This window comes from Trachymyrmex cornetzi, unplaced genomic scaffold (assembly GCF_001594075.2).
Source record: "Trachymyrmex cornetzi isolate Tcor2-1 unplaced genomic scaffold, Tcor1.1 scaffold21, whole genome shotgun sequence".
Classification (NCBI taxonomy): Eukaryota; Metazoa; Arthropoda; class Insecta; order Hymenoptera; family Formicidae; genus Trachymyrmex; species Trachymyrmex cornetzi.
Window position 1 is genome coordinate 327,090 of NW_017296741.1, and position 13,178 is coordinate 340,267.

The 13,178-nt window shown below is 32.6% G+C and overlaps 1 protein-coding gene across 1 annotated transcript in view; it reads right to left on the reverse strand.

Annotated features, from left to right (window-relative positions):
- The window catches only part of Mmp2 (Matrix metalloproteinase 2), a 188,325-nt gene that overhangs the window by 18,009 nt on the left and 157,138 nt on the right, over nt 1-13,178 (reverse strand). The window contains exon 7 of the mRNA XM_018505661.1: nt 12,822-12,980. Within this exon, the coding sequence (XP_018361163.1) occupies nt 12,822-12,980 (159 nt within the window). The remainder of the gene's footprint in view (nt 1-12,821; nt 12,981-13,178) is intronic.

A 13,178-nucleotide genomic window follows, 5' to 3' on the forward strand; every position in this document is an offset into this window, starting at 1 on the left:
CTAATAACTGATTGGTATAACAGACTAGTAGCAATCACAACAACAAAATTTGTTGTCACATATTTACCGATCACTGGTTAAAGGTACTGGTGGCTTGCTAAATTAACAAAATCCTTTCTCTCAGTGAATATGTAATTATGGAGATTCGAAATCTTTGTGATGTGTCACTCTGTTACAGAATGTCTTCACGTATTAATGGCACGCATGTCACAAATTGGCCACTCTTGATTCTAGATCTTTTCTATTATTTATACAGAATGCTTTCTACATTCATTCTATATTATTCTAAAAATATAATTGTGATAATATAAATAATATTTTAATTTTCTTTTACCTTTAGATATTAGTTTTAGAAAAAAATTGATACAGATAATTATACTTTGATTATTCTGAAGCAAAATTCTCTTACTTTTATAATATTTAAACAAATCCCATTTTAAACTATTTTGATATTCTTTATTGTCGAATATTTTTACATGCCGAAAAAGCACTTTAGCTTATCGCTGATCGCGTAAACACGAGTTGCAACTTTATTTACTATCGTCGCGGCGCCGAGGCGGCTCCATATCATAAAATGTAAAGAGCAGGGTAACGTTACCACAGAAAACACAGCGATTTTAATAACACAATATTTTGATTTCTCTCAATTTTATAAAAGCATTCTATGTATATCGGCTACAATTTAACTACGTCTCGTGAGTTGTCTGCCAAAGATCCATGATTCCAAGTTTATTGAATACGTTAAAATGTCAGCTTTTATACGCTGTGTATGCCAGCTGCCTGTATTATTCGATACAGAAAAAGATATGCAAAAGGTATCTCAATTTCTATCATGTCATTTATCATTAAGAATTTCTTTGCGACCATCCCATTTCCTCTCGAGATGTTATAGAGCTTTCAAAATAAACACTAAATATAAGCGTATTCAGGCCTATGACGATCAAAGCTAGATCTTTTTCGCCTAAATAATTCCTAGTGAGAATTATCTGTATATTATATATGTACATGCATATATATCATATTTTTGTAGTTATTCAAAATAAAATATTTCAAAATAAATCAACTGTATCTCGCGAATGAAATCGATTCCAGCAGGGCTATTATAACGTTGTTACCATGGTAAAAATGCTGCGCAACGACGTTATAATGATAACAAAACTTGCAAGAGTTTCAGAATAGAGGCCCAGATCTGTAAAATGCGCTAAACTTCGGAATTTAAATGCAAGTCGCCGCAATTCATTGCGATTTCATCTGATCGGAAATATTAGCGAGCTGGCGAATACGCTATCGCCGCGGTGAGGCACTACCGTCGCACGAAGCGACAGCAAGAATTTCGTTCAGGCAAGCGAGTCAGCTGTGCGTACGCTCTACCACGTGCGTAGTAAGCGCGACCTATCTCGCTCCCTCCTCCCACTTCCGCGCGCATCGCCTCATTCATAAATCGAACATGCGCACCTATTTTACAATTGAGTGGATAGGCGGAATAAAGGCCTAATTACAAAATTTTAATTTTAATAAAAATTAAAATAACTTGCTACTTTTTTATTATACATAAATGGGTACAGTATCAAATGAATTTATGTAATGTCTTTAAGAAGTCACATGTTACAATATTTCTTTATTACGATCAATATTATATAGAAAAGCTAATCTCCGGAAAAAGGGTCTAAGTAGAATTATGCCTTTATTCCACCCCCTCAATTGCGTAAGCGTAATTGTAAGTGGTTGTAGTTGTAAGAATTGATCAATCACGATTGAATATTCTTCTCGTATTCAGTTGTAATTGGTGAATTTTTACAACTACGACCACTTACAATTGCACTTATACGCAATTGTAGAATCGGCTTAATTCTGCGAATGGTATAAGCCTTTTATATAATATAATGCTGCATACAGACTTTTATTTAACATACATAAAGCGGAAAGCATAAGGCATAAGTAAATCAACAATCCACCCGTGTGAAGATAGCTCTTAACTTTTGAAAAAATTAACTTTCTCACATGGGTTCAGAGTCTTTTATTTCATACTCTGATTGATTGATTCTCTAATGGGCTTTCTACAATAAACCAACTACTTTCTACCTAAGCTTTAAATCTTAAGCCGTAAGAAATTGACCAATCATTAGGTCTGTTTTTTTATTCCTGCACTGTATTATACTGCACTAGAACTTTCTTACTCGCTTTCACTGAATATCAAACCTGTACCTTTCTTACTTTGAGTTCTAAAAGTATATATTAGTTCAGCCAGAAAACGGACTAATAGTAATATGAGAATAATCGACTATGTATAGTCAATGGTTGGTCAATTTCTTGGTTTATAAAAAGTCCATTATGTTTTATGCCTTATGCGTTATGCAGTGTTATACAAAAGTTGGCGCTGTGGTCTTATAATTTTGAGAAAAATTGACTTAATGACATGTGATGAGGCGGATCAATGATTGTCAAAATTTCGGTTGCAGTATCACACAAAAATTTTTAGCCTCTTCAGTTAGCGTTTTTTTAAAATTAATTTTTAATGTGATCATCCTCAAATAAAGCAACTTAATTCAATAAAGGAAAACGTACATGTAGACCCGTAAAGTATATATTTTATATTATACATTTAATGACTGAACAAAGAGAACATGTAATAAAAATCGTCAAATCTCCTAAAAATTTTATCTTGACAACGGAATTCTGTTATGTACGTGAAGGCACGTAATTTATTAATTTATTTTTTTTGTATTACTAATATATTTTTGAAAACTCGATTTCGCGAAAAATGCTTATATATGTATATACAAATCAGAAAAGCTTTGTAGACAAGCTATTTTAGAGTCTGAAGCATAGAGGAAAACTGAACATGTCAGATTAGAAGTTACCGCAGTGCACAAGACAGAATCTTTCTTCTCCTCTCGCGGAAATTTCCTCAAGTTGCAAAGTTTGTCTGTAATTTACGCTTTGCTTTTATTCATCAAGAATGGAAAACACTTTTCGTTTATAATTTTAGATGATAGACTTTTTCGCAACGATTGTCATGCAAAATGTTGCTGTTGTTAGTAGTTATTACACCCAGAGGAAAGGTTGCTTCGATTTAAAGAAATGTTTCTTTGTTATACGGTTAAAGAAAGAATTTCTTTGATTAATGAAAAAAATTTTTTTATTTAAACATTATATATATACTTTTTAAAATCAAATAAAATTTATTTGATTTAAAAAAGTATAATGTTTAAATCAAAAAAATTTTTCACAAAAAAATATCAAAGAAATTTTTTTTTAACCGTATAGCAAAGAAACATTTTTTTTAATCGAAACAATTTTTTCTCTGGGTTAGTTATTAGTGGCAATAATATTTCCTATTTTGTTTCCATGTTCATTTGTCCTCGCATACAACGCGACGTAATTTATGCTGCATTGAACGCAGTTAAAATATTGATGCCGTAAACAAATGGGAATACAAGATGCGGACGAGTTGTGACCGAAAATAAAACGCGGAACGGTATCGTTATGAACGTGATCGACGATGCGTTCTATTTCGGGATTCCTTTCGCATAGTTCACAGTTTCCATGTCCTGGGAATATCTTTCTAGGTTCATGTATATATGCAAGTACAGCCGTCATAAATATTTCACGTGACGCACGTAGCGCGTACTTTTACTACTCTTTCACAAAAGATACACCGATCAATTTTTATTTCCATGCAGAACTATCGTGCGTTTTATGACTACAAAAATGAATGATTCTTTGAAAAACCAATCAGCTTTTACTACTTCACAAGCAGAGTTTCAAAAGAGATTGCAATCCACTTCCAAAGAATTATAATATGAATAGATATGTCTTTCTTTTATTACGCACAAAAGTTAAAGTAGTTAAATTTTGTGATATAATTAATGTATAATGATTTTATTATTTTTTTTATATTAGTGCATATCTAATGTAATTCGTATTAAGGATTCGATTAAAATAAAACAATATTTTTTCCTAGATCTATTTTTATAAAAATTTTTGGAAAATATATTCCAAAATGTACAATTAAAAGTTTAGAATTTTTAAAAAATTAAGTTTAATTAATTATATTACATAACTAATTATAATTTATTACATATTAATTAATATTACATATTAATTAATTTATAATTAATTAATGAACTTTAATTAATTAGTTTTTTAAATATTTTATAGTTGCTTATATGTTTGAAGCCAAAAACATTTTTTCCTCCTTTCTTTCTTTCTTGCTTTCTTTTCTCAATCTTAAGTTCGAGAACAGTAGTTCGTAATATTGCGCCAATTTCTACCACCACGATTTCATGCTCCGACATGTTGGTTACAGCAACAGCGGCTGCGGGCTGCAACCAATGGCGTCAGTGCGAGACGAGGACGACGCGTATTGAGAACCTCTCGCTTTAGTCTGATCGTCAGTCCATCCAAGTTCACCAAAGTCTATGTTTATGATTCGGATTGTATATACACCAGTCGTATAGAAGCGATGTTGCACGTTATTTAAGCCTCAAAATGGCGACGAGTTGCTGTCTCTGCGAGGTCTGTGAGCAACACTCCAAAAATGCACCGGAGAGATCTGACATGTAAGATTTAAGTCTCATGTGTATGTGTGTACGTCTGTTCGATGTGTGTAAGTCTGCATGTATGTGTGTGCGCGCCTGCGTAATATCTCGATAGATGTAATCTGGGAAGATACTTGATGGATCAATAATGATATATTCGTATAACAATATTCAATACGATTTTATCAGTTATGATTTTACGATTCAATATGTAAATTTAAAAAAACTAAACAATAGAAAGATAAACAGAAACAAAGGAAAAAAAAGAAAAAATCGACAATGGTCGTAAATGGAATGATCAAAGATGGCGCAGCAGTAGGTTTTCTAGTAACGTTTAAAAGCCGTAGCACAGACTTTTGCATAATGCATAACATATAACGCATAGAGAATCAACCAATCAGAATCCTTTATTTTCATCTTCAGGATTAGATAATTCTGTTATGCGACTTATGCGTTATACAAAAATCTGTGCTGCGACCTATAAAATCGTAAATTGTTAGCTCTTTTAGGTGATTTCGATTAAACTTCGATTAATTAAATCGATGATTAACTTATTAAATAATATCTATATTATTTTATTAACATGAACAAAGTTAGAATTTCTTTTTTACATTTAATATATGAAAAGGCAGACGCAATTAAAAATAAATTGTAGAAATTTTGCAGCAAATATAATTCCGATAGATAAATTAATTATTGATTACATTAATCGCAACTTGATCAAAATCATCTCAAATATCGAATTTGCTCAATCAAAAATATTGTTAACTGTCTACAAAATTAATTTCTTTTTTAAACAAAAATATGCATCAATAATTCATTTATTTAATTATTATGAATTTTCAAATTATTATAATATGTATTTTATGTATCTTTTCTAGTACTTCATAATTTCTATTCTCTAAACATTAAACGCGTTTAAATGTAATCCAAATAATTATTGGTCGTTCCTTATTTATAAATTTATGTGCAGAATCGTCAAATGATAATGTTACATAGATAAATATGAAGACGCTAAAACAATTTAAAAAAAGGTTGAAATACAAGATAATTTCTATATCATCACACTCATCGATCCAGGTTTTCTGAAGGTGAAGATAATTGGAAGAAATGGTTGAATGCGATTGGCGAAGCTAACGATGACGCTCGGTTGTCACTGTGCTCGAGTCATTTCTCGCAAGCTTGCTCCACAGGCTTGATTCTGATAGACAATGCTACAAATGTTAGTCCGATTTTGGAAATGACCCCAACTTTCTCAAAATCGATCGCAAAAACCGCAGAGACCGATCGATCATCGCCGCAAAGAGAACCAGAAACCAAACGATCGCCCACGTCATTATTACATTCGTTACCATCGATCAGAAGACCGACCATTACGAGGTGAGAAGATAATTAATTAAAACAATTATTCGTAAAAAATAAATCGATTGACACAATATAATTTATACAAGGTTTAGAGAGAGAGAGAGAGAGAGAGAGAGAGAGAGAATTTCCCTACCATTTTCTTATATTGAAAATAAACACTTTTTAAATTTGTATCTCAATTACAGGTTAAACAGAAAAAACGCGCAAAAAATTTATGGAATTGTTGGACCCTGCACTAAATGGAGAAAATATTACGAATAGGAATACCTAAATTGAGATTTCAACTTATCAGAAATCGTGTATTCCGGTGTAATTAGTTCTGATAGATTGAAATCTTAATATTAATTCCTAATATTTCTTCCATTGTGTGCAAGGCTTCAAATCGTGTTTCATTTCTCCCAAAATTAAATAAGCTATCTGATGACTGCTCTGATATCAATCGTTAACTTCGAGATTTCCCGATACCGTACGAGCGCGCTGCTCTCTTTTTCAAGGGGTCGACGTATTCACATGTTGTCAAAGGAGGAGATGAAGGAAGTGCAACCGATCAAGTACGTGCGCTACCTCAAGAACGTCAACTGGGACGAGATCTCGAAAGTGCCAGAGGAGGCGAAAATCGTCTGGGAGGTAGCGGTGGAGGAGCTGAAGGAGAACAATGATAAGATAAAGGATCTACAGGCATGCGTTCGTCAGCTTGGTGTTACCATTCAAAAACTCAAGAAAACGCTGAAAAGAAACAAGTGCAAAGAAGTGTAACTTCAGTCAATGTTTTCCATTAAATTTATACGTTTATATTTACACTGAGACAAAAATATAGTCAATTTTAATAAATATTTAGTTCAATACTGCCAACTAAACATTTACTTGCAGTAAATAAATATTTGTTCAGTAAAAAAAGATTATTAAATCAAATTAACATTTCTTGTATCAAATAAATATATCTTTTTTATTTAATAAATATTTAGATGGCAATATTCAACCAAATATTTATTAAAATTGACTATATTTTTTTTCAGTGTAGCAGCAAAATATTTTTTAAATCTGTAATCCTTGTAATTTTTTTAGATAATTAGTACGTCACGTTAATAAAAATATAAATTATTATCTTATAAATAATAAAATGTCTTGTAATTTCTTTAATATGTGATTTTAATTGCTTACTGAAATGAAATTCCCTCTTCTGACATTAAATAATTGAAAACTTATTAATAATAAATTTTTTTAATTGACAGACATTTATAAGCCACTTTAGTCTTTATTAAATGTTGGGTGAATAATAATTTATTAAATAATGTAACGGTTTTTTTATTTCGCATCTAATTCTCAGGTTTATTATTTTATATAGTTGCGAGCGAAATAGACGTGACATCCAAACGGTAGCGGAAGTACCACAATTACGCCGCAAATAAGATCCGTTCTCTCTTTCTCTATTATGGCGAACGAGACTAAGCTGATTTCCGCTGTCACGCTATTTGCATTCGACAATGCGACTGTACAAACAGAGAAACGCGCGCTGCAGCAAAAGCAAATGCGTCCGTCGATGGTGGATCCTTTCACAGAAGACAAATGCGAGTCCTCGTTCGCGTTCGCGCTCTCTCCTAGTCTCCTCCCCGTGACAGAGGCACGCAATGCGCGTGTAATACGTTTACCACCGACGGCAATCGGGGGAGAATGTACAGGGCAAAACGGGGTAAACCAGAAATGGGAGGTCGCTAGGCGAAAACGAAGAACGATGCGTTTGCGAGACGGTTATACAAAGGATGAAAGCGGTAGAAGTCCTTTTAATCATTATTTTTTAATAAACCTTCTTGATTAAAAGAGCTCATAATATCGGTATAATGAAAAATTAGAATAATAGTAATCCGTGCTGAACTGTTATTAAATGATAAGGAGATAATGATAATTTACAGATTGTTAAATATTATTTTAAATTAAAGTATTAATTTAAATATCGTTTAAAGTTAAAATTAAATTAAACTCAAGTTAGATTATATATTTTTTTAATTAAAATAATATTAGCATCGCGATAATTAATAATAAATTTTGTACGTAAATAAGTTTACTAATTTTACTCAGGATCGTTTACTGTAGAAAGCTATTAGCTTAAAGGATTAATTAATAAGAAACTTTTGTGTTTGTGATACTAAGTAAATGTTTCCCAAACGTTAAGTAAAAATTGTCTTTCCACCACGTTATCTCGTCTTTTGTAAGCAATTTCCCCGGATGCACTGCAGCACGAAATAAGTGTGGAAAAATCAAGACGGAAAGGATAACGTTGATAGACAGATGGAAAATGAGAATAACAGGCAGATAGAGGAGGTACAGGCGGGGAGTGAGAGCGCGAGAGGATCGAAATGCATTCGCGATCCCCCGGAGAACCACCCCGGCAAAGCTCTGCCGCAGTATACTAAATCACCATTCCCCAGTGGGGAGTACGTTCGTATACCCCGGCGGGATGACGGGGGAATGAGTAGTGTGGGCGAACCCCGGTCATTCTTTATATTTTATTCACGTTTCATTTCATCCCCGGACTCTACGTAGCCGAAAAGAGCAGACGGGAAGCCGTAACGAGAGCAACAGTGTATCATCGTGAGAGACGTAGTCTTACAGCGTGTAGCTGGAGATACATACGTGCGATGATACACCGCCACAACGATCTTTGCGTTTTCGTTGTTTTAAAAAAAATAGTGATTGTTCGAAATATTAGACTCTTAATTCTTTCACTGAAAAAAATGTTTGGTTGAAAATGGACAAAGAAAAAAATTCTGATTATATCAATCAGAATTCCGGTTGTCTCAACTAGAATTTTAGTAGATTTAACTAGAAAATTTTCTGATTAAATCTACTAAAATTCTAGTTGAAATAACCGAAATTCTGATTGATATAATCAGAGTTTTCTGTGTTGAAATAGTAATAGGAGTATAACAGAGTATTTTTGAAAGGAATTTATTTACGTGAATTATTGCATGCGATGGGCTTAAATTAATTTTCACATCTAATGTGTAATTAAACATGAATATTTATTATCGAGGATTATATATGTAGTATGATTATAAAAAATGAGATTATATATAAATATAATAAATGTAGAATTTTTTAAAATACTGTGAATAATTAAGTAAATTAGCGAAAATTTTTAAATGATTTATAGTTAAGATAAATGGAATAGTTGGTGCAATTTATTTTAGCTTGTAATTTATTAACGTGGGATTTATACGACAATTAGAAAAATAGGTAAACGAGATTGATGCTTTAGATTACATTCTTAAATTCAAAAAGAATCTGAAGAATTCGAAGTTGCGAGTAATAATAAGTATTACATGAACTCAAAGGATAAAGATAAGATTTAAAATATCGTATAAAACTTCTTGCAAAAGATTTATTTCAAAGAGGACATCAAAAGACGGAAAACGCGGAACAATGCACGCTAGTTCGGCCAAGAAAATATCACATATGTTTCACCGCACACATAAAATATCTGCATTCTTCTTTTATAACATTGCATCATAAAGTCAGCCACGTAAAGACAACGAATCAAAAGCTTCCTCCTATGTATTTCAAATGTTGCAACAAGTCGGAAACTCGTTCGTGTCGTCCTTCCAACAGTTTTATTTCACCGGTATGATGTATCATTTTTATTGCCAGTCTTAGTGGCAGTTTTAAGCTTGCAGCTCCGCGAAAAGTTAGAACATACGTCCCAGAGTGAAATGTTTATGTTTCTGCTTTTATATTAACTGACAAATAAAAAGTTCCCACTTTCATACAAACACACAAAAAATTTTTATTCATTAGATATTAATTTATTTAATAGGACAGAGGGGGAATTGCGAACATAAATGTAAACAATATTATTGTAAAATATTAAAGTTGTGATTATTTTTGATTTCTTGCACACAGCGGTAGTTACACGTTTAGTATACATACTATACATTATGATTATAGAATACACGTTGTTTGAAATAAATACCATTAAATATTTTCAATATTTTTGATGCAAGAGAGAATGAGGCAACTGCAAATATCTAAGGAAACAATTGACAATTATTTATTAGTTATGGAATTGTTATTTATAAGTTATATAAATATTTACTCAAATATTATTTGGTTTTAAGTTGAAATAATTAACATTTACATATTTTATCAATATAAATTATAATTTTAAACAAAAAACAAACCTCTTCAATATTATTCCTGCATGTGTTGGATAATTCTAAACAGCAAAGATTTTGTTTTTTGTTTAAAATTATAATTTATATTGATAATATATAAATAGTAATTATTATAGTTTAAAAGTAAATAACTAGAATATTTTCTTTAAATAAAGACTTCTACAATTGATAAATAATCATCTGTTATTTAATTTTTCTCTTTATAGATATTTACAATTCCGTTATTTTTATAATATCTTCTAATGTTAATAAATATTCCAAAATATATAAAATAATAAGACTGATGGCATTTGGAATAAAATCTAAGAAATAAAAAGACGCGAACAAAGAGACTTCTTCGGTTATTATTTATTCTGTAACGTAAAGAGAATACCCGAACAATAGTCCTTTTCGCGCGTTTACTTTTCGTTTACACGCTTCTGAGCGCCCTTACATCTTTAAAACGTTTTTACGTCTCACAGGTGCGCATTAAATGCCATAGGGTTGTTCACGTCGAAATATTTGACTAGTGCAACTGTATTTCGATATGCAGCGGCTGACTATCAAACGAGTTTGCTACTGAAAGGCTAACTTTACCCCCGTCGTCGGACTATAAAGTGCCCTATCTACTGCGAGACTACTGCGAGATATAGATCCTTGCCAGAAATTCAAATTTCCGATGTTGCACAGGCGCCCGTAATCTCGATTAAAGAGCCAGAGGGTGTCTCAACTTTATCTACCCATCACTTTTGTCTACTTTGAAGTGAATCATATTTCTCACAAGTTCAGAGTAAATTTCTCGTTAATAAACATAATCTCGTTAATAAAAAAAAATAATTTTCAAAGGGAAGTATTTCTATTTATAATATTCAAACATATGTTTAGGTAGACCAGAATTTCTCTGATATCTTTTCAACACCCTGTATAATGGACTACAGATTTCCGCAGTTTGGTCGGGTGAATATAACTAAGCTGTTTCTCATGACTGAGCGATTAAAGCAATTTCGACATGCTCAAGTTGTGATCCGTTACATGCGCAGCGAAATTACACGGGTGATTCCGACAATAGGGGGTGTAACACGATAACCCAATATTGAATATATTCTGCGATAATTTTAGTCTAAGTAAAATTTCTATAAACTACACGTGCATTTGCTTCGAAACTGATTTGTTTTATATTACTACAAATATTTGAAATAATACATATCACTCCATTACTTCAAAAGCGATGTAACTCGTGCAAAACGTGATATTTGATTTATTATCATGAATTAGGTAAGTATTACTTTATCTATCATCAAAAGTGAACTAACCTAACTTCATAATAAAATCGTCATAATTCAAAAAGAATGATTTTTTAGAGGTAGTGAAAGGAAAATGACAAAAATGACATTTAATCACACAATGAAAAAAAAGATTGGCTGCTGCAATAGCCAATTTTAGTTTGCAGCAGCCAATTTTTGGTTGCGTTAGCCTTTAATCCGCAATGTCAGTATAGGATTTCGATAGGCTATCACAACTAAAAATTGACTGCTGCAACCAATTAAAAATGCTATGCCATATTCAGCCAATCTTTTCTTTCAGTGCACATCACGAGTATATTCTTTTTGTTGATATTATATTATAATAAAGGAACGATATTTGATTTAGCTATATTTAACTATATTTAATTTTTCGAAATATGCATATAGTTTACAAAATAAATATATAGGTCTACTCTAAAATTTATTCAATTGGGGGATTTGAGATAAAAACTATAAAACGTTTCGGCGAAACTTATTATTATTGACCGGGGAATTTATATCGCCCATTACTTTCGCCAAAATTATCCTACGTGCCTCTCTCCTCGTCAGGCTCGCCGCGGTATAAAGAGCAAACAACTTTTCTAATAAACTCGATTGCGCCGGCCGACACGCCAAGCGTTATGTCGCACGTTACAAGCCGAGCCGACTGCAACAGCAGTATCGCCTTAATGCCTGCGGTTGCTCCGACAGCGTGCTCGAAATTGAAACACTGCACACGAGCAATACTCACTCGCCCCCGCTACGATCCCACGCCGATAACGCGCGCTATAAATCTCACCTCTACCACATCGCTGTTCACCGAAAGTTTTACGATCGAGATAAACTGCTCGCACATCCCACTCACTAGATTCACACCGCGTGAATACGAAGAAAATTCGAAAAACGGAGCCACGAAGTCGCGGAATGCTAATCGCACAGCGAAATCTGCAGGATAACTCCTGCTCCTATTTCCGTTTGCTTTGGTCGACAAAGACTAACAATAAATAGTATTTTATGACTAGTAAAATTAATACAGCATCAATATTTGTATTTTTATCAGAGCGATGTTTTTTCAACCTCAGCATCATAATTCATTATAATTCATTATAATTATGCTGTTACTTTTAATAACTCCTGTCTCCGTTTTCATTTTCCTAAACTCATAATTAACGATGATATAAATATTACGCAATATATATTGTAATGTATTTTCTCTCTCGTTTGATTTCAAATTTATAACAATATTTTTTTGAGACTAAAATGATTTTTATCACATCCCAACGATTTTCTCTTTTTCTCGGATCCATAATTTCGGCGATTCAAATTTAATATCTACTTGAATAAAAATTTCATTTATATTTAATATTAACATTTTTGTACAGCTTCACGTAAAGCTCCAACAATTTACGGGGAAACAACTTTAATTTAAATACTGCATGTTTAACGAAGCGCAAGTATTAACGTAGCGAAAGAGAATATCTTACCGTACATCTGCTGAATCCCGTGGCGATCGTCCTCCGGCAACTCGTAGTTGGGGCTCAGTCCCTGGTACCAGGGATACATGAGAGCACCTTGGACCGAGCTGTGCGCCAATCCTAGGGAATGGCCGAATTCATGAGCAGCCACCGCGAACAGACTAGTGCCTGAAAGAAATACAAAAACATTCAAGATCGGCGCGTTTTATTAAAGCACTACACTGAGAAAAATGTCCGTTCAAAAAGTAACAAACGGATATTTCCGATTGATTTTGATCGGATTTACAAGACTATTCGATCAAATTTTAGGATTATCCGATCAAATTTATCGGATTTACAGGACTATCCGATAAATTTGATCGGATA